Genomic DNA, 26,584 nt, shown 5'->3' with positions numbered 1-26,584 from the left:
GACCAAAAAGCTGGAGGAATTTCCTCAAAAACATACACCCAATGGGATCAAAGTGACAAGAGCGCAATCGCTAGAGACGGGCCATCGCCAGGCCCAACAGACGGCAGCCCCGCGCGGGGCCGGGGCGGGGCAGGCCCCGCGGCAGGGCCAACCCGGTGAGGGAAGCCCCGTGGCAGCTCCAGAGGCTGCTCTGGGAGGAGAGGCCCGCCCACGAGGACGCCTGAGCACCCGAGGGGCAGGAGCGCCCGGCGCGCCACCACCACGGCCTGAGAGGCGGTGGCGCAGGCCACGGAGAGGGGAGCGGGCCGTTCCCCACGCGCTTTAAGAGCAAACCTGCAGTTCTAAATGCACACGCCCACCGTGCCCACGGAGCGAGCAGCTCTGTTCTTGGAACGGATCCAATGCAGAGAGACGCTTACAGAAGCGCACGTACAAACTGTAGTGTCATAACTGTCTGATGCGGATTTGGGGCTGCTATAAATAGTGCTGCAACCACGTAAACATCCATCCACAAGCTACCAAAAATCAGACTTACACTGACAAAAGGTGCTCGTAATACATTAAAGTGGAAAAAAATAAATCAAGCCCACCCATGGGATGACTTCACCCCCATTTAAACACTGGCGCGCAGACCCCTGGGCTCCAGTGCAGGGATCAGGCCTGTCCCCCCACCCCCACCCCTGCAGTGGGAGGCCGAGCCGGGCACCTCCACGGTCTGCTTGACATGCCTGATCCAGGCACTTAATTCTGTCTTCCACGTGGTGTCGGTCCATAGTGAACAACTTACGTCAACAAGGCCTCCGTGCCTGACCACAACCGGTAACCCCGCCCTGTGCCCTGCTCCTGGAGCCCCAGGCCCCTCCATCAGGCCAAGGAAAGGCGTGTGGAGGCCCCAGGCAATCCCGAAGGAAAAGGCACACTCTGCTGCCACGCTGACTGGGGCGTGGGTGCCTGGAGGGGGCCCAGCTCTGCCCGGGTGTCCATGGCCACCCTCCCCGGGTGCATGACAGACCTGCTATGGAAGCGCCTATGCAGCTGGAGGTGGTAGCAGGTGGCAGCAGGCGACCGCACGGGGACTTCGCAAGGGGAGAAAGAGAAGGCCTAAAGGGGTGAGCCTGCAGCACACCTCTGAAGCGAAGGGCCACACGAACGCGGTTCCCGACCCCATTCAGCCATGGACTAGCTCCATGACCCCAGTTTCTTCCATCCAGACCTGAGATTTCCAGGGCGCTGTGATGACCGAGCCACGAGGCACACTGAGTGCAGGGCCTCCCGAAAGCACGCCAGGAGCGGGGAGCGGGGTGGGGTCGCCCAGGCCACACCCAGCCCAGGGCCCAGCCTCAGCACCACCCCCACGGCCCCCAGAAACAAAGAAACTGGATAAGAAATCAACTCCCCAAGTCACAACGTGACCTCTGAGCATCGCCTCCCGAAAGCTGCACACCTGCCTGCCGGCACTGGAGGCCCGCAGCCGGGGCCTGGGCCTCCAGAGAGCTTGCTCCGGGCCCGTCCTGAGATGGCGCATAGGCAGCCTGCTCTGCACCGAGCGCTGCCACGGACCAGCAAGGGCCACTGGCAAGAAACCCAGCGACAAGCTGCAGCCACCAGTCCTTTGTGCCCAGGACAGCCCCGCCGTCCCTTACCTGGGTGGCTTTGGGAGCTCATCGCTAGCAGCGTCTGCTCCTCGCCGTGACTCAGTGGCTCGAAACTTCCACGGGGACAATGCTGCACGGAGCGCCGGAGGCCCGCGGACACATCCAAGTCCAGCAGCGGGCGGGGTAGGGCGGGGCGTCCACCGGCTCAGGGAAGGGCCTGCACGGGGAGAGAGAGGACAGTGCACTCAGGAGGTGCCCCAAGGACCCCCGGATTCGGTTCTCACCCACTTCACCACCGACTGGTAAAACGGCCCATCCAGGCAGCTCTGCTAACAGGAAGCACTTGGCCGGGGAGGGCGGTTGTTCATAAACAAGTACAAACACGGTAAAAAGGTAAGAATGACCTGCCAGCGGCACTTCTCCACCTCAGCCCTGGGGATGGAGAAGGTGGAGCAGGGACACCCCCTGGCCCGCGGCCACCACATGCTCTCCCCCGCGGGCGGCGCTGCAGGCCTGGCTCTGGCCTGTCCCTGCTCGCACTCCAGAGTCACCAGCCCCTCTGCCGGTCCCCAGGCCTCATTGTGGAGCAGCGTGTCACAGGAGAGCATGTAAAACTCGCCCATGACGCCGTCCCGAAGAAGCGGACGCTCGGCAACATCCTGACACGTTTTCCTTTGCCTTTTGCCCAGGCTGCCCGATCGCAGCCATGTCTCCCACCCTGCCCTGCCCTGCCCTGCCGCCAGCCCTCCAGGGCGCTCAGCTCTCCTGGCAACACCGGCAGGAAGGCCTGGAGATGAAGCAGCTCCTCCCCCACTTCAGGTGCATCGAGTCCTCTCCCCAAGATCATCTACAGACCAGCCACTGCACGTAAGAGCCCAGGGACGAGTCCAAGAACTCCCACCGCCGAGCATCTGCTCTGAGTGGCGGCATCACGAGGGACATTTTAGACTGTGTAATGAGCACGTTATCACTTTATAACCAGAACATAAAAATACACTGAAAAAACGGTACTTAAGAAAACGCTCCTACTGACCCCGGCTTGAGGCCCTTCTGAGGCCTGTCATCTCTTCCTTTGCCCGTGTGATAAATTCCTGCTCCTGATGAAATCACTCAAGGATATTTTTTCCCAATTCCTCATAATCAAAGAACCCTAGCCAAGACACCCTGTAAGGAATCACTCCCCAAGGTTGGCTATTTAGGTGGTTTCCAAGTTCAAATTCTCTGTAACTCTGTGGTTAATATCTTAATGATTATGGTTCTGTAGCTGGTTACTTCCCCATGAAACACAGTGACACAGTTTTCTCAGGTTCAGAACTTTTATTCATCTCTTGATCAGAAGGAACTTTTGTTCAAGGCAGTGTATCGGGTAACCAAAAAGTCCAGTAGTTTTTCTGTAATATAAAATATGCATTTTTCATATTCACCAATAATTTTATTGATTTCGATATTTTGAGTAGGGGGAAGGCTACTCCCCACATGGTAGAATGTTGATTGTTTTTGATTTATGTCTCGATTGGATCGCTATCAACTTCAACGGGCTCACCCCACCGTGGAGCATGGTGCAGCGAGGAATCTGCAGCACAGAACTTCACAAACCACTTTGACACGTTCAGGGAGTCACAGCACCTTCTCCCCTCTCCATAAGCTGCACAAATCTTTTTCCACATTTCAGTTGTGTTTGTACCTTTCTTGAAATAATGAAGCAAATAACATCGACAATGTTGCGTATTTTCTTCCACCTTCAATATTAAAAGAGCTACACAAAAATTCACCAATTTTGGAGTTCTCTTTTAAATGCATGCCATACGGCGCTGTCACAATTCAATCTAACAAAATTGTTTCAAATGAAGTTAAAGACTCTACTAGAGCCATCTTACTGGGGAAAAAACCCAAACAAACCGCAAACGAACATTTTGGCCAACGCAAAAGATGGCATGTTTTGCAAAGCCTTGCAAATCTCAGACGGCTCTTCACGTATGTCGCCCTCGGCTGGGTGTAAAGTCGCAGGTCGCAGCTGTTCCCCCTCCAGCGCACAGACCCTGCTCCGCCCTCCACACGGCAGCACGCAGGACAGGGTTTTCTTCCCAGGGAGTCCTAGGGCTGACGGTGCCGTTGTTGTTACTGTTACTTGATTCTGTCTGGGTCTGGCTAGAATTTTTTTAATTTTGAAATTCAGAAAGTTTTCAGAAAATGTACAGTAAGAGCCTTTCACTTACACTGCTCCCAACACGAACCTCCCGGCACACAGCCCTCTCTGCTCAGGAAATGCCCTTCCGCTCTGGGCTGACCGCTGCTTTGTTAGCGGGCTCTGGCTTCTTCAGGGGTTCCCAGACGTCCGGCTGAGCTCTCTCAGTCACCAAGGCACGCCTGCTGGGCATTCCCACCCCCAGGCACCTTCTCAGGAGTGCGCTCCACGCGGCCACAGTGCTCCCTACGGCTTCCGCCGCAGGCTGGGACTCAGCCGCCCGGTCCCGGCCACGTCCCACTGCAGCGCATCCGATGCCTCGCCCTCTCCCCCGACTCACCCCTCATGCCCTTCTCCCCCATGTGTGGAGTCGTGTCTTCTCCCGGTCGGGCTTTTGAAACCTGTTCTCTGAGTTCGGCAGTAAGTCATTTTCAGAGCCAAGTTCTCCCGCAATTCAGAACAGCTCGGGCCCAGACCGGGTTTGCCCGAGCACCGAGTGCACCTGCCTCTGCCCCACGCGTCCACCACAGTGCTGGCTAGAGCCTTCTCTGGGCTCTGCTCTGGCAGCTGACACACGGTCAGTTTTCAACCCAGTGAGACAGGAACAGAGTTGTTTTCAGACATGCAAAGACAGAAACCACCCATCCCCAGCAGATCTGCCCGGAGCCAGCCCTTCAGGTGGAGGGAAGGTCGCGCCAGCAGGGTGCGCGGCTCCGCGGAGAAGAGTGAAGGGCCTCGCAAATGGGAACCACAGAGGTGAACGTGGAAGTCTTCTCTTAGGTTGACTTTCCCTAAGAGAAAACTGTTTAAAGCAAAAAAAATAATGTATCGAGAAGCTTACATCATAGGGACTAAGAAAACTCGTCAAAAATAACCCAGACTAGGACTGCTACAAGTGTGCTGCCCTGTCCCCACGCTGGACACGGGGCGGGGCGTAACGCCCCCCACGGCAGACTGTCTGCCACAAATCCTAGAGCAGCCACTGAAGTTCCAGTTAACATATCAATAAAAAACGTAACACAATCATGAAAATAACCCAAATGAAGACAGGAAACAGAAAACACGCACAAAAAAGTGGCAAACAGAAAACAGAGAGGGGAGCTTTAAACCCAACTCGAATGGTCCGCCCCCTGCCCCAGTGAGACTGGGAGAAAAAGCCAAACCCCACTTTACCCGAGTTCACAGAGGAATCATGGGAGGTGGAATGAAAAAGATTCAGAGAAGAGGTAAAGCGCTTGATACTGTGAAATAAATCTTCCCCAAGTTTATACCCCCAGTTAAAATGGTGCCTACACGAATCCATCCATTTTAAGTGTAAACACATAAGCAGATGAAAAGGAAAAGATAGAAAAGATAAATCATGCAAATACCAATGAGAAGAAAGCTGTAACCGTTACATTAATGTCAGACAAGGAGCATGAAAGCAAGGCCCTGGCCAGGGGTCCCGAAGCCCCGGCTCGGGGATAAGGTGTCAAGCACTGAGAGGACGCAGCAACAACACACGTCCGAGAACCTGAGAACAGCACCTCCTGCAGGGGAAAACTTAACGGGTCTGTGGGGACAGAGGGGCAGACCTGCCGGGACGCCCGGACACCGCAGCACCCTGCTCTTGTCATGGTCGGACCAAGCAGACAGGAAATTAGTAAAAACAGAAACCACACGACAGCACCAAAAAGACACTCACGGGCGCTCTGCGAACATCGGCGCACGTTCTCCACATTCTTAAAAGCACATAGAACACTTACCAAGCAGACATCCTCGGGGCCATAAAAAGTCTCAATAAACTTTAAAGGACTCAAGTCAAGCCATACAAATATGTTCTCTGACTAAACTGCAATTAAGCTAGAAATCAAGCACAGAAGGATATCTGGAAAACTCCAAATATTTGGAAACTAATATACTTCCTGGGGCAAAGGAGAAATTAAAACAGATTAGAGTCTCCGAAATGAGGCAATGAATGAAATGAAAACACAACACGTCACAATGTGTGCGGAGCGCAGAGGGAAATTCAGGGAGACCGAGAGCCTGCACTGGAAACAGGGGTCTCCACCAATGCCTCCAGGTGCCGCCTGGAGAAACTAACAAAAGAGTAAATTAAATCCAAAACAAGCAGAAAGAGACCATAACAAAGAGCAGATATCAATGAAATAAAAGAGAAAAAAGTCAATGAAACTAACAGATTCTTTGAAACAATAAAAACTGATAAACCTCTAGCTAAACTCAGAAAAAAAAGAAAGACGACAGATTACTACCCAGAATGAGAGATTAACGTTGACAATATGGATATTTGATGCACAAGCACGGAGTATTAGGAACAATTTTGTAATTTTGTGCTCGTAGCTTTGATACTTGAGATGCAATCAACAAATGCCTTACAGACCAACAGGACTGAGCTCTGGGAAGGACAGCCCCGCCCAGCCAGTGCCGGGGCAGCTGCAGGGCCCCGCCCAGCCGTGCTGCGTGCGGGGTCGCGCCAGGCGCCCTGTTCCCCTCGGTGCGTTCCCCAGGGCTGCGCCGCTCAGGCCAGCGGCGGTCCCCGCCACACTGTGCCATCAGTCCCGCGCTCCCATGAGTACGGGCTCCTGGGCCTGGATTTGGGTGCGTGTGTTAAGGCCCACCTCCACCGCCATTTATTTTGTTGGCCACAGGAGCTCCTTCAGGTCTGCTGCCTTATGTTCCTTTCTTTTTTTAAAGCATTCTTTCCGGCTCCACAAGATGTCCCCGCCGCAGCCCGGGAGTCCACCGCTTCTCTAAGCAGCCCGGCTCCTTCCCTGGGAGAACTGTGTGTTCAGGCAGCAAGGCCTGAAGCCGATGCAGCGCCTGTCCCCTCCCCCCCCCTCCCCATCCCCTGCATCGCTGTGGCGGGCCCTCTGGCAGGTGGTGTAGACACCTAACTCGCCTGCCTCTACATCTGTGTCCGGCTGCCGTGTTTTTAAAATCATGAGAGCAGACGGATACCTCCAGCTCCAACCCCACATCACAGGGTGACTTTTGTCCCCGCTTCCCGATGTGCCACGTGCTCCTGTGCCCACGAGCTGCCCCGGCCTTTTCGTCTGCAGTGCACGTCCTCATTTGTGTGAGGCCAGTGCAGAGCCGCGGGCCCGCCCACCCGAGGAATACCGTCTCCCACGAAGCCCCAGCCTGCAGGACGCGGTCTGGACCCTGCTTCCCAGCTCGGACGCTGCGGCTGCCCCTGCGGCACAGCCCGCGGTGCACTGGCCTTGGCACATGCGTCGCAGCAAGTGTCTGTATTTCATTCCAGGTGCCCCAAATCCTGGGTGCTTTTACCTGTTTGTGTATTTTGGGTATGTGAGGAGGAAGAAATACAAATTTCCTTTAAGTGGGAAACAAAAATATGATTTTTTTATGGTGATATTTGCAATTTAAATTTAAGATTTTAGAGTTTTAATGTAAATTTCTCTTGCTCTTTAAAAAAGTTTTTGTATTATGGGCATTTCAAACATATACCAAGTAAACAGAACTGTATAATGAGCTCCTAACTCCACTTCAACAAGTGGCAACGCCCCATACAAATCTTGCTTCACCTACATCTCCTTTCACATACATTGAAATGCCCTAAATTTAAATGTACGATTGTGAAAATTCGGGGTACATCTGTGTACCCCTGTTGTCACGTGAGCTTGCTCTTACTTGTAAGCGCATTGCCAGACTGTCAGAAATGAACGCCCTGCTGTAACTCATTCAGGAGCCAGTGCTGCCAGAAGCAGCGGGGCCTGTCACCACACCGTATCCCCCAGACTCGGGGACACAGGAGTCCCTGAAGGTGCGCGAGCAGCAGGACCGAGTCTGGGGCGGGCTCTGGGGCGGGCCAGGAAACAGTGTCAACCAAGACAGGGCCCCCCTCCCCAGAAGGAGCCTCCGCAGAGCCGGGCTCGGCCCAGAGGGGGACACACCCTCCACTCAGCCCAGGCCCAGCCTCGGGGCTCCTCTGTGGCCACCGGTAGCGCCTGCCGAAGGCTGTCTCAGACCCAGGCTGCGCCCGGGCCCATGGCCCGGGGGGAGGAAGGCAGTGGGGGCTGGGGAAGCAGAGACTGGGAGAATCCGGGAGCCAGCGGGCCTGGACCAGGAGGCTGAGAGCCAGCTCCGGAATCTGACAGAGCCTCAGCGCCCAGCCTGGGAACCCTGGTCTCCACGGCAGGCAACCAGGGCACAGCGTGTGACCCCTAGAAGGGAAGAGCCCCGGTCCCAGGTGCAGGCCTCTTAGAACAAAGGTGCATCTGCCAGGGGTCCGTGGTCACAAGCCACAGAGACAGTCTAGGCAAAGGAAGGAAGCTCCCGGAAGAAACCATGGATCTGGAGAGGCCCCTGCGGGGTCCTGCGGCAGAAGGCACGGGCAGCCCTGCAGGGAGCTCGTCCACGACTCATCCTCCCAGCAGCCCCATCCGCGGGGCCGCATCGCCACGGAGAGCTGCGCTCCCTCGGGCCAGCCTCTGCCTTCCGGGACACCACTGGGTTCCTTGGACCGGAGGCCCTGCCGTGTTTGGGGGGAACTCGCGGGAGGACCGAGGTGCGAGGGCAAAGGCAGCTGGGAATGCGGAGTCCGCCCGCGCGGCTCCGAGACGTGCCCGCCCCACCCCCCGCAGAAAAGCCGCGAGCTTCCGGTGCCCCTCCCCCACCCGGGACCCGGCCCATCGTCCCGCGGCTCCGCCCCGCCCCCCACCGTCTCCCACCCAGGGGGCCCCCCCGCGCCCCTCGACCCTCCTGACGCTGGATTCTGTACCCAGAGTACGCACCTCCTGGTCGGTTTTGTCTCTATCAGCCCTGCCGCCGGGTGACAGCAGCACTTGCTCGCCCTGCTAGATCCCCGTGACGTGACGCCCAGCACAGCGAGCACGGGACAAAGATGTGCTGAAAGGAATGAACTTCTGAAAGGGGTCCTGCCTGCCCCTCAGCAATCACCTCAGGAGGGGCCGCGGCCCAGAGCGAACCGCCACCACGGGAGCACACCACCCCTGGGAGGCGACCGGAAGGGAGCGACCAGCGGCCACGCAGACTTCCGGTCAAGATGGCGGCGCGGGCGGGCCTGGCGCACCTCCCCGCACACCAAACGCACAACCAGAACAGAGGACCGCTGGCACGCGGGGCCGTCGGGAATCACGCTGAATGGGAGTCCTGCAACTACGGAATAGAGAAGAAATGGGGCGGGGGCGGGGATGGGGTGTGTCCCACGCCCACGTGCGGCGGGTACAGATCAGGACGGGTATCGCGGGAGCAAGGGGTCCCAGCCCCACACCAGGCCCCCAGCCCAGGGTTCCAGGGCCAGGGAGGTAAGTCCCCACGACTTCTGGATGCGGAAAGCAGCGGGGATTGAGGCTGTGGAAGAAAGAAAGTGCCAGAATGCCAGAGAGTTCCTCTTCCAGGGCCCACGCACGGCACGGACTGACTTGGACTCAGTCCCTCTGAGAACCACGTCTACGGCTGCAGGTTCCGGAAATCCGAAAGCATGTGGCCCCGGGAAGCCACTGCCTCAGGAGGGCAGGGCTGTGGGCAGGGCAGCAGAGCGACAGGTAATAAACACCTGGCTAAAGAAGGAACCTGCATATTTTAATGAAAACGGTGGGACGGGGGAAATATTAAGAACATACCATTTCATAGCTGGAAACTAAAACTCCTGACAAAGGAAGCAATGCCACCAAAACCCCACAATGAAGGCAGAACCTTGACCACTCAGCCTGGGAGGACAGCTCGTCGGTAACACTGGCCCGTTGAGCCGTGTTGCTCCTCTGCCCCGATTTCTGCGCGCGCCCCGTCAGGCAGGAGGCCTCCACACAGCCCCACACAGTGTTCACAGTATAAACACACACCAGACGTTTAACATTCAAATAAAGTAAGACGAGTGCGAGGTAGCTCCTTTAATCTTCATGTAAACAGCCAAGAACACTTCACCTACAACAGATCATCGCTTTTCTGAGGAAGCAGACGGCACATGGCACTGAGACCCCAAAAAATAACAGGAGCTTAAGGTTTCAGGGACCCGTTCACGAAGGACATTTGGAATTTATGTCTGTGCATCTCTAACAAGAGTAAATACGTCTGATAAGTATTAGATGACTGCCAAACACATTACTTGAAGCACAACTGCCTCGTGGCCGCATTCTTCCCCGACTTAGGACACAGGTTTCAAGCCCACACTCGGGAGGCTGAGTGGCAGGGAAGAGTCTGTGATTCTGATTTATGAGCTCCTTTAAAAGGGCACAGTCACTCTGCTCATCAGGCCGTCTGTGCCACTGAGCGTCTAGTTATACAAAGATATCGCTGTCTTTATTTCTGTTTCCATTCTGTGCAGAATAAATGAAACCAAATGCGCGCTATGGCTTACGTGCGCGTTCACACTTCCTCCACCAAAGGCTAGAGTCTGGGATCACCTACAGCTCTTCCACCCTGCAGCTGCCCTTGGAAACTTCAGTCGACCTAATTTCATGGAATAAACCATAAACCTTCCAAAGAGTAAAAGTCTTGTAATTACAAATGCTTAGGAGAACAAGCTTTCTAGAATCTCATTAAGTGACCCCAGAGAGTCATGGCGGACAGCAGGGAGGTCTGCTCCGCTCACGGACCACGACCTTCCACGTCCCATCGCACAGGCAAAGGGCGGCCACGGCTCGAAGTCCATGCACCTCCCCGCCATGGCCCTGGCCCCCGCCTGCCAGGCCGGTGGGCGAGGAGCAGCAGCCAGTGGGACCACACAGCCTCTGGCACCCCAGGGCGGGAGAGAGCACGCAAACCCCCACGCAGAAAGCGGCAGGGAGCCTGCTCTGAGGCGGGAAAGGCCGGGGGCCACTCTCGCCGCTTGCCGCCAGCAGCCTGCTGGAGGTGCCAGGTGGGGTGACAAGGCAAGAAAAAGAGGCGAAAGGCACAAGCACTGAAAGAGAATGCGCTGTCTTATTCACAGACAATACACCATGTACACAGGAAACTCAGAACGACCTACCAATACCTACCAAACTCCACAGTAAACTTAACAAATCACTAGGTACAAGGTCAATATACAATAAGCTATTGTATTTCTACAAACTAGCAACAAACAGAAAATAAAAAAGATACCATTTACGATGGCATCGTATCAGCAAATCTATAGACATCCAGGGCCCAAGCTACCAAAGGTGTGGAAGAACTTTACACGTTAAACTACGACGTGTCAGAAGCGAAATTAAAGATCTCAATAAAGGAAGGGACACACCATGCGTGTGGGCTGGCGATCCAATATGAGTGAGGTATTGGTGCTCCTCCAGTGAATTGGTAGTCAATGCAATCTCAGTCAAAGCCCACCAGGATTTCTTTAAAAACTGACAAGTTAATTTTAAATTTTATATGGACGTACAAAGGACCCAGAATAGCAATATTGAGGAAAAGGACCTAGAGGACTTATACTACTAAATATCAAGATTTATTATACACCTATGTAATTAAGGCATTGGTATAAGACTAGGTGAGTAAAACAAAAAACAGAATATTCCAGGGTAAGGCCAGCACAAATCTAGTCATGTCACCGGAGCAGAGGCGACACTCCAAATCCACAGGGAAGCAGCTGGGCGCCGGGCTCGCCACTGCCTTCCAGAGATGGATGGGCCATGGCTCACCACCATGAAAGGAACTGAGACGGACCACGCGTGTTAACAGTGCGACGACAAAGCCGAGCATGGAGGACAGCGAAGGGAAAGGTCTGCAGGAAGACAAAAATTCTCAAACAGATTTTAAATCTTCTTTTGAAGCACTGACCATAAAGGGGAAAAAATTGATACACTGCTCTGCATCAAACTCAGAACTGTGGTGTCTCAAATACCCAGTGGAAGAGTAAAAAGGCGGCCCACAGAGCAGAAGTTGGTCTGCCCGAAACACACCCTACAAAGGACCAGGATCTCAAATACGTGTATAAGCCTTACAAACCACGACTACCAAATAAAAAATGGGCAGAAGACAGGAACAGGCACTCTTACAAAGGAGGGTTCCAAATGGCCCAACGCCGCAGGAGGCAGCACTCGGCTTCTGTGCCCACAGGGAAACACACACACGAGCAGCACAGCCAGGCACGCAGGGATGCGGACCGGGGCTCACGCCGCTGTGGGGTGGGGAGCACAGCACCGTGGGGACCCGCCTGGTGGCAAGCACTGAGGCTGAACCACACACCCCTGTGCCCGGCAGGGCCGCGCCTGGGCGCATGCCCTGCAGAGTCACGTGGCTTCGCTCACCAGTGTCACTGGCAAGCACGACACGGCAGCCAGAACGGAGGAACGTCCCGAGCGGCCCTCTGCAGCAGAGCAGACGAGTAATCGTGGGCAGCATGCCACGTGGCACCACCGAGCTCCAAGAACTGACACCCTGAGCCCAAAGCGGCAGCCCGGGTGCGCCGCTCACGCCGTGCTGGGCGAGGGCAGACACACGGAAGCCACACATACGGCACAGCCCCACGTGGCGGAGTCCGCACCAGGCGAAAGGGACCTGTGCTGGCGGAAGACAGGCCACCTTGGTGGGGCAGGGACGGGCCTGGTGATGTTCCGTTTCCTGAGCCCAGTGCAGAGCCACGAGTGCCAGCAAGGTGGCTCGCCCAGCCAGGGGGAGGGAGGCAGGGCAAGAACAGACCAACCCCGCAAGGCCCCCTTGCATCCAAGATCCCAAACTGACTCCTACGTGGCTGATCTATCCCACCCGCACGATCTTCCGTGCACTGGGCGCCGGACAAGCAGTCCACAGTCCAGCTGCTACATCCTCATGGCCACTGTGTCACATGGGCTGTGCCCTCTCCCCTCCTGGAACAGCTAAACCTCACGGAAGCGGGCAGGCGCGTTCAGCTGAGGGGGCGGGGACCCACCCAGGCCCGGAGCCAGGCTGTCAGACAGAAAAACACACACACGAAATAACTTTTAATTTAAACGTTCCCCCGTTAAGTAGTTACTTTAATTGGGGTTTAATTAATTTAAATTAATTCAAATTTTAATCAAAAAACAAACTCTTGACTATGCTTTTTCTGAGTCCTATTTGTACGGTGAGCTTTTTACATAAGCACTGTTTTGTTCAGTCAACATCGGTAATGAAATATGCACTGTAAGGTCTAGCAATTATGTTTTGTGAGAGTGTCATCCTGTGATAGATGGTCACATGGCACAAGACTTAGGATTCCTTTCCCCATAATTTGTTGGGACAGATTTATCTTTTAGTTTCCTAATAGGCTCTGCACTTGAGAGCAATAAAACTTCACATCAGTGCGCTCACTGGGAAGCCGCTCCCTCAGTCGGAGTGGAGCCAGCCGGGCCGCAGCCCCTCGGCTGCCTCCTCCCAGCCGCTGTGGACAGCCGGCCAGGCCGGGCCGACACAGGGGGGCGGGGGCGGGGGGCAGAGGGGACCAGCGCCACGGGGGCCCGGCGCGTCCATGCAGAAACACAGCAGGCGCGCGCTCTCACACATACACAAATGCGCACACAGGGACAACTACTAGCAGCAACTCGGAGTCAGTCGCTCCCCAAAACCAAACAACCTCTCAGGCCCGGACCCCTTTCCATATGGCTGCTCACTGATAACCAGCCACACTGTCATTTTAACGTGTTTAAACTTCTTGATCAAATAAACTCTTTAGATTAAGGGTCCAAATGGATCAAGTGTCCAGATAATACAACACTTGTTTCCTTTAGCTGCTAAATAAAATAATTTAAAAGATTCTGGCGGGCAGGGGCCTGGAGATTTGATTCTAAAACTCTAGATCATTTAACATCAAACAGCCATGAGCCCACATAAGGCAGCCGAAGGCCAGGGGTGTCCGGGGCAGAGAGGTGGTCGCAGCCCCAAAGGAAAACAGGACTTGGGCCAGTGCCCTACACAGGACACCCCAGGGCAGGTGACAAGCAGCCTTGTGCCCTTTCAACTGTTACCACCATAATAAACCCAAGCACATGCCGCTTCCACGACCACATGGGACCCACCCGCACGGACAGTTGTGTGAGAACGGACACCAGCTCGGTGACAGGAGGCTCCACAGGCGAAATGACTGTCGGCTGTCGCCAGTGGAGGCGAAACCTCTCCTGCCCCTCCCTACCCCCGACTGCAGGGGACCACTGTCTCTGAATCCACTGGTGGAAGCGTGTGCAGGCCCGCTTCCAGGTAACACCGCCAAGATGCTGTGTGCTTCCCTCTCTCCTGTGCCTGCATGCGTGGACAGAGAACAGTTCTCCGGGGTGACGAGGCATGCGAAACCACCACAGATGGCGTGCAGTGGTGGCCGCGAGGACCCTGGTCCTCCGGCTGAGCCAGATGCTTCGGAGACAGGCGTAAATGGGAATCGCTGCCTCTCTCCTTTCCTACTCCCTAGTCTGCCTCACGAAATACTTACTTTCATGAAAAAGCACACAATCTCCATCGCTATGGAATGGATTTAGTTTTCCATTGTTTCCGTTGTTGTTTAGTTTAGGAAACAACATGACAATGTTTCCTAAATACCTGTATTCACCGCCAGCACAGTAGTATCACTAGATAGGAGCCACTTAAACAGCAGCCCCATGGAGACTGCACACACTTGGCCTTGGGGCGGGACGGGGGGCCTACCCCAGCCCAGCCCGCGCCCTCAAACATACCCCCAGCGGCACGTGCGGCCACCACCCAAGCGGCCCTGCATGCCTCGTGCCGCCCGGCCTCCCACAGGCAGGGCGCAGCATGGACATACTGCGCAGCCCTCGCCTCGGGTCCTCCCCAAGCAAGTCACTCCTCGCCAACACAGGTCTCCCATAGTCCAGGAGCGCGGGACTGCGTGGCGGGGCGGGCAACGCCCAGGCACTGCGAGGCCCCTCTGCAGGCCACCAGGAGCCCGGGCTCGGGCTCTGCCTCTGCCCTGCCCAGGCCACCCCATCAGAAAGGAGGGCACGTGCCTGGCCGTCGCGCCCAGCCCACGGCAGGTGTCACTGCGCCAGGGTCACCAGCCCAGCTGTGGGGCCACCGCCGGGCCCGCGGTCTCTCACACTGTGGCGTTTCCGTGCAGCCTCAGCACGCACTTGAGCGGCCCTACAGCAGGGCTGGCAACCGCAGGACAGCGCGTTCCCCCTGCTGCCCCTCCGGCCGGCCCTGCCGGCCTTCAAGGCAGGGCTCCGGGCTGCTGCTGCCGCGCGAGGCCAGAGAGACGCTCTGTGACCTCCGGGCTCCAGAGCACGTGCCCACGGCCATCAGTGTGTGGCTTTCCCCTGGCCACGCCCAGTGGCCCAGGAGCTGACTGACCCTGGTCGGCCAGACCAGAGACCAGGGCCCAAGCACGTCCCACTCCCCTGCTGCCGATCGTGCCATGTGCCTTGAACCCTGACCCTTCTTAGCCCCAGTGGGTGTCTGTGCATAAGGCCCGAGGGACCACACCTGGGCAACGGTTAAAACACAGTGGGCAAGGCCGAGGGCGGGCCACGGCCGGCACCCAGCATGGAGACACTGTTTCCCGGGCCGTGCTGGGCACCGGGACTCTGCGCAGTGGGTGACGGGGTGCTGCTCCGCAGGCCATGTACACCCGCCACGCCCTCCCTGGGACGCACACCATTTCATCGGTCAGGGACACCTCAACAAAGTGCCGCCCTGATGCTCGGCCGGTACCAACCACTAACATGCAACTGGTGGGAAGACCCCTGTGCCCTGGCCCCAGGAACCCGCCGACAGCCACATGTTGCTGGCCCCCGAGGTGACTGCACGACAAAATACGATCACACAACAGTGAAGGCGAGGAAGCACCAGCGCCTCCTAACAAGGTGGTGGCGCGGCGGGGAAGTCGGCGGCCGGGAGTCGGCCCCTCCACACTCCCTGGCGAGCAGCCAACGGCCGCAGACCCAGCACCGCGTCCCCTCCCAGGCCGCCGGGCCGCCCTGCAGCAGGCCCATGGCAGTCTTGCGTGTCAGCGCTGCTTCGTCCAGATGTCCCCTCCCCTCACTCTCCCTGATCCTGTCCCTGAACACAGTCCCTTTAGCATCAGCTATACAGGCCCAGGACGATGTCACCATCAGCACAGGCTGGATGCCATCTGCCAACTGCAGAAGCGTGTTCACCTGCCAATGGCACATGCTGCCCCGTGGGCACAGGGAGCCCCCAGACGTGTGGGTGCCTTGCATTCTCCCGGAGTCCAGGTGCAGTCAGTTTGAAAAGCACAGGGCAGACCCCCCACACCAAGTACTCAGGTCCTGCTGGCTGCGCCTGGCCCCAAGTTTCTCCCAGTCTACGCCGCTGAGATGTCCCCACACTGTGTCACCTCGAGCAAGGTCCTGTCCCTGGCAAAACGCAGTTCAGGCAGGGCAAACCTCCACCAGCCCTGAGCTGGGCGGCAGGGAGCCCAGCCATTGTCTCCCTAATACAGAACAGAGCTCACAACGTGCCCAGCAGGTGCTGGAGCTCGGCAGAGGCCCCAGAGGTGAAGAGGTCACGACTCCAGGGTGCTCACCCTGCCCTGGGGCAGGTGTGGGGCCGAAACAATTCCCCGCTGCACCTTTAAGCTTTGACCTGGGAAGCTCTCTCCAGATACCAGCCTGAGAGCCTCGCCTGCTCAGCTTTGACTCATCTTAAGAACTTTGGAAATCAGAAGTTCTATGGAAATCAAAATGCCTGGTTCCCAAACATTCCTTGTTTTGTTAAAAGACTGTGGGTAGGGCCAAGTGTCAGATGGCAGTGGTGGCCTCCAGGAAACTGCCCCAGAGCAGCACCTCTGTCCAGTAAGACCCAGCGCCCTCTGCCCAGCCAGTGGTGGGGGGCTTCAGAGGGGACCCACAGCTCTCACAGCTGTCCCACCACGGATATACCCAGGCCATCGCCCGTGTGTCACACAGACGCTGAGTCAACCAGGCGAGGCGGCCCCCCGGCCCCCAGCCCCAGGCAGCGGCTGTCCCTGGAAGGAGGCAGAAGGTGGGGGCGACAGCACAGGGAGGAAGCTGCAGCCGGCAGGACGGGGCAGCAGGGGCTGCGGGTCGCGGCCAACTCTGACGGACGACAAGCGACCAGGAGCAGGGCCAGGGAGGGAGGACGCCCTGGGGACAGGGAGGGCGAGGGTCCAGGCACAGGGGCCGCTGCCCCCAGGCCCCTCCTCCCCTCAGAGCCGCCAGCAGCTCCCGCTCTCCTTCCCCTGGGCGAGGCCGGACGGTGTGGCCTCAGGTCCCGTGCCTTTCAGCAGCAAGAAACAAGCAGACCCCTCGCAGACTTCCACCTCTGTCTGGGGGGCCGGAAGTGTCTCTCTCCCCGCCTCTTCCCAAAGGAGAAGACCCCACCCCACCCCGCCACTGGCAGCCTGACTACTCACTGCACACTTTCAAAATCTGCGACACGTTAACATATATGGAGCTTACAGTGCATCCTGAGTGATGTACTCACTGTACAGCACATTCACACGGTATTTACACACACTTTACAATACGCGCACAAGTATAGCCACCACCTATATAAACACCTTCTCCTTTAGCGTCCGTCAGCGCTGGTGGTCGGCGTGGGACCGACAGGACCACCTCTTCTTTGTGTCCCGGGGAACTGGGGCTCGCCGGGCCCAGGGCTCGCCCGGCCCAGGGCTCGCCCATGCGTGACGAGGGGCCTGGAGGCTGGCCGCGCAGCGGTGCACACGCTTCGCGGGGCTCAACGCCTGACATTAGCCACATGGTCAATTTTATGTCACGTGCTGCTCACAGTAATGAAAAATATTTTTTGAAGCTAGACACACACACACACACACACACACACACACACACAAATCCAACACACTGCCCAGCTGCCTGTTGTGCAGACTGTCTCCCTTCTGTGTCCCTGACTGTGCGGACACATGCTGAGTGTCCTCCACTGAGCCTCGCCTCCCGGGTCAGAAGACGAGGCACTGCAGCAATTCAAACCTCGCAGAGCTCAGCAGCCGCTCCCACAGCGGCCTGGAGTCACGGTTCGGCGCATCTCCAGGATGCGATGGGGCAAACAACATTTGTGTTTCAATAACCAGGGAAAATGACTGGAAGTGACTAAAATAACACCCCGCCCCTGTCACACACATCAGGATGTTTAAAGTGTGTTCGTGGTCAGTGAGCTGTCACCCAAACACGTGACAAACATGCATGGTGATGACGGAGGAAACAGATTCTAGGAATCGGGGCGAGGGCGCTGCTTCCCTTTCCCCATTCCTCGATCATCACGCTGAGAACGCAGGGCGCCGGAAACATGCACCCGGTTTAGCATATTCTGAAAACGCCGTTTACAACTCAGCCAGCTCCTCTCCTTTGATGTAGTCGCGGGCACACACCTGCCTCTTTGTTATCGCCAACTGCATCTGCATGCAGACCGAGCTCTAACCAGGAAGACCAAGTTCTGGGGACTCAAACCCATCTTCCCAATTTGGAATTGAAAGGGAAAGGAGAGAACAAAGGTAGATTTTATCCACTTGCAAACAAAGTAAATGAAAGCTGACTTCACTTCCTCCCCTCAGCTGGGATCCACTTGTCCCCAGCAGTTTCAACATCACTGAGTCCCACGACTGTGCAGCGGAACCTGAGCCATCCCAGTCGAAGAGCCGTGGGGCTCACTTGAATGCTGAACCGCGAGCGTATGTCCTGCCGCCGTGACAGGAGGCTGTCTCAGCCTCCCGCTGGCGACAGCAAATTCTCCCTAGGGGGGAACCCCGACGCAGCTTCCAGCACGCGTGACTCTCTGGAAGGGCACGTCCCAAAGCCAGCACCCCCAGGGCTGAGGACTCACAGGCTGCATCCCCTGAGACTGGCTCTGCGGGCACAACAGGAAGCTCCCTGGGTTGCTCGGGCCCCCAAGCGGAGGCCAGACGGATGCAAATCACACATGGCCCCGCAGGGGACAGGCTCTGCTTTCAGCTACGTCCCCTGGACCTCCTTGGGCCACCGATGAAGGCACAGAATCACACCAGCACTAGCTGGTTTCCCAAGCTAGGCAGGGCACGCACCCACGGAACGGATTAAAATTAGGCACCCTAATTATTAAACTGTCACAGGAGAAGCCGGAAAGACCTTTTCTGGAAAAATGAATAGAAGTAATGGGTTTCTCTATCTGCTTGCATTTGTGATACGCAGCCTGCCTCTTATTATCAAGACAATCATTAAAAAATGCTGTTGCCACATATGCAAATTAAATCATTAGTATTTTTCCCAATTACAGTAACTGATTATTTGTATTGCTGATCTATTCTCCCAATTTACTTCCTTTAATATTAATGATATTGGAAATGCTTTAATAAAAAACACTCTCAGGCAATACAAGAACAATAATTTCCATTCTCTCCCCTCTGATCCTGCCACAGCAGGCCCCCGGCGAGCACTGAACCTGTCATGCGGGGAGAAGCCCCCCGCAAGGAGCAGCTTTCAGGGACAGCCGACACCCCGCGTGCTGCACGGCACAGCCGCTTCACCGGACGGTCCACGCCTTACCGGCCAGTCCTCCGGGGCGGGGGGACACACCCATTTCCCAGGGCCGCAGCCCAGCCACGCAGTGGGGGTGCCCTCGCCGGCCGCCACCCCACGAGCACCCCACAGGTCCTCCGGGGAAGGGCAGAGTGCGGGGCAGGCCCCTGTCATTCACACTTCAGCTCTGAGGTCTGACGGTCTGTGAACGACCGTCCCTGCCTGTGAGTCAGGACTCAGAAGGGGGACACGGGCTGGCCGTCCGGCACTGAGCTGGCCTCGCAGACAGAGCTAATGGAGCGGGGGCTAGGGCCCGGGCAGGCACCAGCACCCCCACGCCTGGCTTCTCAGAGAATCAGAGAAAAACACAGAGATGTACCCGGTCCTCAGGGAACGACAAAGAAAAGGTCATTTTCCAGATCCACAACCTGACAGACTCACCTCCTGACCATCAGTCACAAAGTGTCCCTTCCGTGTGACCAAGCACCCCCAGGCCACCACTCCACTGCCCAAACACTGGACACAGCGCCCGGACGCCCAGCAAAGACAGCCGAGGCAGGGCAAGCCGAGTGCCAGAAACCCAAAGAGAGTGGCCAGGGGTGGGGGTGGGAGATAGAACTAAGCGCAAAGGGAGGCTGAGACCACACCGGCCGCAAGTGCCCCGCACAGCCTCCCGGGGGCAGGGGGAAGGGGCGGAGCAGGGAAGCGAGCTCCGCGGGCCACTGCTGGGGGCAAGGCTCGGTGACGCCAGCTCTCCAGTCCCAGAGCGCTGTGGGCCCGGGTGCAGAGACCGACAGCAGGCGTCCATCTGGGGGGCCTCTTCCTCGTGCCCCCTCCTTCGCTCAGGCACCTCGGCCTCGCTGCCCAGCCTCCGTGCGGCGGTCACTGCGGCCCCTCCTGCGTGGGAGGAAGCCCTCTCCCAGCGCCTCTGAGAAACTCTCCTGCAGGCCCCAAGGAGAACCCTGGAACCTCAGCCTCCCTCGCTCTGAGGCCTCCCCACCTTGTCTCATCAGGGCCTGCAAGGAAAGTGAGCTCACGTTCTGCACGCTGGGCTAAGCGGCTGGAGGCCACTCTGAGCCTCGAGCAGGTGCAAGGCCTGAAGGAAACAGGCTCGGGCTGTGACAGGCGGGGGGCAGGGGGCGGGGGGCTCCACCTCCACCCAGCCCCTGGCGTAGGCGCTGGGCGGCAGGGTAGGGCTACAGGGGGGAGGCCCATGGGTGCCTGCCCCCCCCCCCCCACGCCGGCTTCTGGCGTCTCAACCTCAAACTCCGAGAAGTCCTGCAGCCCCTCCAGCGCAGGCAGGGCCGGGTCTTCTTTCAGTGGAGTCTGCCCCAGGGACGGAAGGGCGGTGTGACACGGCGGGGCTCGGAGACGCCGACCGAGGACCTGTCCATCCCCACTACAAGGCCTGGAGTGGACAGAGGCCAGGAGGAGCGGCCCAGCCGGGGCCCCAGGAGGCCTGAGCACACCTTCATCGCTAAGGAACGGGGTGGGGGGCTGTCCAGCCGCCAGGAGGCGCCCCCACACGTCTCCTGGTGCGGACCGGGCACCCCCGACCCGCCTCCTCCGCTTAAGTGAAGCGCCGGCCGCCAGACCAGCAAACAGGCCAGCAGGCCGCGTGGCCAGGCCGAAGGACAGAGACGACGAATCTGGGCAAGGACCGCTGGACTAAGCCCTGTAGACCCCGCAGGTGACACAGGAGGACAGGGCTGTGACCCTAGACCACAGGGAGCCGTGCCCCACAGGGGTCTGGGGGGGGACATGACCCGGATGGGGAGGGCCAACAGCTCGCAGCCCGGAGCAGGGACGCAGGGACGCTGGGAGCCCCGCTCGGGTGCCGGGGGTCAAGGCCGCGGGCCTGGCTCAGGTGTGAGAAGAGGGGTGCGAGGGGCGCCGCCGTGAGGAGGAGTAAAGCCAGAGAGGAAAGGGAGGGCCGCCACCACTGCCAGGCCGGTGCCCTGCCGCTGCAGGGACAAGTGACGGGTTCCAGGCCGCCGCCTCACGGCCCTGCTGGCGGGGCGCCGCAGTGGGAGAGGGGGGCCCGCCACAGGAAGGGCCCGGAAGAGGGGCGCGGGCCCGAGGATGCAGGCAGGGCCCCCGGGAGCCCAGGGCAGGGGACGAGGCTCGGGGGCCCCGGGCCCCGGGCCCCGACGGAGGGACAGGCTGGAGCCCTCCTCTGCGGCCTCCCTGGACCCCTAGACACACCGCCAGCGCGGCCGCGCCCCGCAACACCGCCCTCTGTCAAACGGCCGCGGCGCCTCAGGGAGGCCTGTCAGCACACCCGCCTCCGGAGCGCCGGCCGGAAGTCCACGCGGAACCGCGGCTGAGGCCGAAGCGGGGAGCGCCGCGCCCTAGGGGCCCGCGGAAGGCTGGTCCAGCCCGGCCCACCCCACAGCCTCCGGACGGATCAGCGCTCCAACTGCCCCGACGACACTACTGTCCCATGTCCTGGGAAAGCCAACCTCGTCAGGATTAAAAAACCAAGGGTCCACGCCCAGCAGCGAGGAGCCAGTGAGCCCTGCGCTCCTCGAAGGGAGAGGCACCCCGGCACAGTGACAGTCCAGAAACTCCGCGGTTCCTCGCAAGCGACGGGCGCGTGGGCCGGGCAGCGGAAACAGCCCAACGGAGTCCCGAGAGCAGCGGGCCTTGGGTTTTCCTCCGGGCCGCCCGGTGTGCGCGCCTCTGTGCGTGCGCGTGCGTGCGCTGCTTATACAGGGGGGCGTGCCTGTTGGGAGTGGGCGGGGCGTCCAAGACGTCGCTGGCTGAGCGGAAGGGGAAGAGGACGACCCTGGGAACAGGTGCCCCCCTGGGAACAGGTGCCCGCGGCCTTGCCCGCAGGCACAGGGACTACGAGCAGGGGTGGCCCCGGGGATGCACAGGGTAGGAGCCTCTCCCGGCCCACCCAGACCAAGAGGCTGCCTCCCTCCCAGTCCCGCCGTGCGCGCTGGCTGCTGGGTCTTCACACCGTCCAGATGTGGCCCCGGCCAGCAGGGGCCACGGGGCCAGCCGCCACCAACAGCAACATGATGCCCAGGAGAACCTCCCCTTCCCACCCGGCAAAAGGCCCCCGACCTCCCGCAGAAGGAAATGCTCGGAGTGAGGGAAGGCAGGGTCTGAGGGTCTCTCCTCTCCCTCTGGCTGGGACACCCTCCACACCTGGGCCCAGCCGCTCACCGCTCAGCTGTCCCACCCAGAATGCACCCCACAACAGCCATGGGCCACCCGTTTGGGAGCCTTTGGGAGCCGGCAGCTGTGCTGCGCACCACGCCCCTCCCGCCCACCCCGCGCTGTGCAGAAGGAGAGACAGGCAGGGGCTGGGGGCCCAGGCCCCACTGCGAAGCCACCGGCTTCTGCTTTGGTGTCAGCGGCGAGTGAGTAAGGGGCTCCGAGCCACAGGGCTGCTGGAGGGCTGACAGAGGGCACTTAATCAGGGCAGAGCAGGGCAGTAAAGAAACGCGCGGGATGCAGCTGGGCCAGTGACAGCGCTTCTTCACCCAGTGCCCTCGGCAGGTGTAGGAGCTGGGCCACAGGCCCCCTTGTCTCCCTGGGTCCTCACAACATTTGTCCCCAGAAGGGGTTCTCGTGCCCATTTTGCAGGTGAGAAGACTGAGGCACAGGGCACCTGGGTAAGTGGCTGGTTACACACTGGAAGGTTGTGAAGCCTGGGTTTTAAGCCCATCTATCTGATCCCAAAGCACAGCCCTTCCAACGCAGCCCCTGCCTGCAGGGGCAGACGGGGCTGGCGAGGTTTCCGGAACTGCTAGGACTTGCGCTCGCCCCTCTCAGGACGCCCTCGGCGCCTGCCCCTGTCCTCCGCACAGGGCAGGGCCCCTCCCAGCGCGTCCTCAGACAGCCGCCTTGGTCCCCCTGGGTTGCCCAGGGGCACGACCCTGAGGGCAGCGGGACCGGTCAGAGAGCTGACTCTGCAGCCCACTTCTGCAAGAGGCTACACCATTTGGCACATTCTGTACTCAGGCCACAGTGACAGTTCGGAGGCGGACAGGAGGCCCAAGGCAAACAAAGCAGAGAGAATCCAAGACTTTTTGGGAGGAGATACTCTTTTTCCTGGTGGCACAAACTAACAAGGTAGCAGGCTGCAGCCCTGAGGGCTCCTGGCAGGACCCTCTTAGGAAGAGGAAACTGACTCCCCCAAGATGGGAGGAAGAAACAAGCCTGTCTCCGTGATGGTGTGGAAGACCTGGATCAAGCTGCACCTGAACTCCTCCTTCACCTGCACTTTCCAAAAAAGCAAGTCAATCAGTTCCCTGCACAGTGCTCTCTGAACCTGCCGTGGAGAAACCCTTGCTGATGCCGACCTACCAGAAATATCTTCCCGCTCCGGACTGACAGCCACTCACAAGACGTTCCCTTAGGGTGTCTTTCCCATCATCCAGGGAGGACGTAACCTGGCCTCCTGCCTCTGCACGCCTCCATTTACCAGAGGCCACCAGTCCAATGACACTATCACACCTGACCCCTGCACACACACACCCACAGGGCCACCTGTGGAGGGCCCTGCCCACAGGGCACAGGAGCACCCAGCCTGTCTGATCTCTAAGCCTCCGTGCCTGCAGCCCCTAGGACCAAGCACCCAGCCCCCGCAGGTCCCCTCTGGCCACAGCGGCCTTCCCTCGTGCCATCAGGGGAGGAACGCTCTGTCCCTCCCACTCCCTGTTGGCACATGATAAAGAACAGTGACAAGAAGGGAAGCCAGGGTAGGGAAGCCTGCAACTGGCTTTGCAACATACAGCCAGCGATCCCGGACACCAGGCAGTGCTATGGGCGAAAGCCTGGCATGCGGTCTCCCTCACACCAGCTCATGGGTCACCCTCAGGGCCAGGGACCGCAGCCGCCCTGGCCTAGGGACGCGCCACACCATGGCCCAGCCAGGCCCCGCAGACAGCACGGCCGCGGGCAGCCCATGTGCAGGACACAGAGCAGCGCCCTCGCAGCGGACGGTGCTCCCTGTGCTGTGCAAGGCGTGCTGCTGGGCGTCCCGAACAGGTCTCCCCGAGCCAAGCCACAGTGCCTGCGACAGCAGCAGAGACAGCCGGCTCCCGGGAGGTCCTTCGGGCAGGCACCCGCCCCGCTGGGACTGCAGCACACGGACGCGGGCGGATGCCCTGGGCTGGCTCAGGGCGCCCCCAGGCCAAGGGCCCAGCCCCCGCCCCGCAGACCACAGTCCCCGAGACCTGCCCTCAGAGGGGGTGGAGCCTTAGGGAGAGGCCCGCGCCCAGCACCCCCTTCGGCCTCCCCACAACCCCAGGAAGGAGCCATCTCCCACCCCAACGGCAGACAGGCCGTTGGACTCAGTCGGCAGGGTCGCAGCTGTGGGGCAGGGTCCCGCCCCAGGTCTGGCTCAGCACCCACGCGGCGGCCTCGGCACCCGGAGCTGTGGAAAGCAGCAAGAGGTCCACAGCGCGGGCACCCCCCTGGGTGCACCACAGCGAGCAGAGCCGCACCCCCACCCTCGCCTGAGCCCCCCAGGAGCCCCGAGGAGGAGGAGGGTTGAGGAGGCACAGGGAAGGGCAGGGCCCGCTGTGCCGCTCGGCCCCTTCAGCTCCGGCCTCGGCTCCGAGAAAGAATTCTGAAAATAATAGCTTCCCCCAAAGGCAGCCCACACTTGGCTGAGCGCTGCGCACTCTGACGCAAAGGACATTCTTCCTGGGGCTGTGAGCCGGGACGCATTTCCCACTGTTGTTTGTTAGCTCCTCATCCTGAGAGGGCTGCTCGCCCTTGGCCCAGTGAGGGGCCAGGAGGTGACCTGGAGGCTCGACCGTGGGCGGGGGCCGGGGGGCGGGGGACGGCTCTCGGCAGCTCTGCGGGCCGGGAGGCCACCTCCAGCTGCCCAGGGTGAGGCGGGTCACCAGCGCACACGCCCTCAGCCACCTGGAGTGGAAAGAGCAGCCGGGGGTCGCAGGTGGGCCGCTGCCCGGGCCAGCGACCAGGCGGCTCCGGCTGCCCTCACTGCTGAAAAGCAACCACCCGAGAGGAGGCTGAGCCTGGACCTGAAATGCCCCAGTGCATGCCCCTCAACGTGCCCCTCCAGCGCGGAGGCCTGGGAGGGATCACAACCCAGCCCTTGGGCTGGCAAAGAAAAGGTTTTCCAAAGGACGGGGACTGAAACCACCTATTATGACCTTTTCAGTGCAGAATCCACTGCCAGCTTTACCTCCGAGTGGGTCCTAACCCGCTGTAGCACCTGCTGCCCTGAGCGGTTCTGCTCTTAGCACCCGCGGCGGGTGGCACGTCCCCACTGGTGGCTGCAGCCCTGGTGGATGGCTGCACCTCCCCTGTGTCCACAGCCCCGAGGGCTAGGAGGGGCGGGGCCCAGGCTCGTGAGAATTCTCTACCCCTTCACCCTGGCGGGTCTCCAACATCAGTCCTGAAGGGACAGCCTTGAGCGTCACCCTAAAAGACCCCGTGCCCTCCGCTGACCCCCTCAGTGCCCGCCTCACAGCCAGCCAACCTGCAGGGCCCTGCTTTCTGCCGTGACACTCCCGAGAAGCCCTGCAGGGGACCGAGGGGGCTCACAATCAGTTGTTGACTCCAGATGTTCAAAACCAACAGCTGGACTAGAGGCTGCCAGGTCCGTTCCAGAATGTTCTCTAGAATGACTCCCAGGGAGCTCAGGTCCTAACAGCTACCCCAAGGAGTCCAGGACCTAGAAGGGGACTCTCCATGACACAGGAAGAAGGGAAAGAGACAGCCACCTCCCCCAGGGCATGGCCTCCCTGGAGCCCTCCACGACATGCCCCTGGGAGGAAGGAGGGCTGGCCCTGCACACCCGAGTCCCTAACCCCATTCCCCCTGTCAGGCCCGCTGGCAGAGGCCAGGTCCAGGCGCCTGGTGGGAAAGGGAAGGGACAGACACGGTGTGCTCGGGGCAGCAGGGGACGCCCCGCGGAGGCGAGCCCCTCAGCCCTCCGCTGGCCACCCAGCCCCTCCCCCGCAGCCCTCCGGCCCTGGGGCCTTCGGAGACGGCCTGCACCTGGTGGCCACGGCCCTGCCACCCCGCAGTGGCCCGTAGCTCCGGCTCTGGCCAAAAAGGGCCCCACCCTGCTCCCAGCCCCCTTCTGCCCCTCACCACGGGCCACGGGCCCAGCCTCCCCAGCCTGGGGCGCCTGTGTGCTTCCTCTTCCTCCCTGCCCCCAGGCAGTGGAGCTCCTTGCGGCAGGGGCCAGGTCTTCCCGCAGCCCGGGGTCACAGGACCTGCCGGGGCCTCTGCCAGAGACCCCCATGCAAGAAGCGTTTCTTTGCTCAAAGCCATCTACTCTGTCCCCTCACTGTGCACTTTGGGTGGTGTGCAGGTTTAAGATTTGCAAAATCACCTCTGACCAACGGAAAACTCCGGGAAACGCTCCCAGACCCCCGCCAGCCAACACTCGCCCCAGCGAAGAGAGGCCGCGGAGGTCAGAGGGCAGCGCTGGAGTCTGAGGACACCGC

The 26,584-nt window shown here is 59.4% G+C and overlaps 1 protein-coding gene across 1 annotated transcript in view; it reads right to left on the bottom strand.

Moving 5' to 3' along the window:
• The window catches only part of HDAC4 (histone deacetylase 4), a 166,479-nt gene extending 164,710 nt beyond the window's left edge, over positions 1 to 1,769 (bottom strand). The window contains exon 1 of the mRNA XM_054570883.1: positions 1,644 to 1,769. Coding sequence (XP_054426858.1) covers positions 1,644 to 1,665 — 22 coding nt within the window. The 5' untranslated portion in view covers positions 1,666 to 1,769. The remainder of the gene's footprint in view (positions 1 to 1,643) is intronic.
• Between the last annotated feature and the right edge of the window lie 24,815 nt (positions 1,770 to 26,584).

Source organism: Pteronotus mesoamericanus, unplaced genomic scaffold (assembly GCF_021234165.1).
Source record: "Pteronotus mesoamericanus isolate MK-2021 breed Mesoamerican mustached bat unplaced genomic scaffold, CSHL_Meso_final contig_1018, whole genome shotgun sequence".
Taxonomy (NCBI): Eukaryota; Metazoa; Chordata; class Mammalia; order Chiroptera; family Mormoopidae; genus Pteronotus; species Pteronotus mesoamericanus.
The sequence above is the reverse complement of the archived record's forward strand: the minus strand, read 5'-3'. Positions and strand labels throughout refer to the sequence as shown.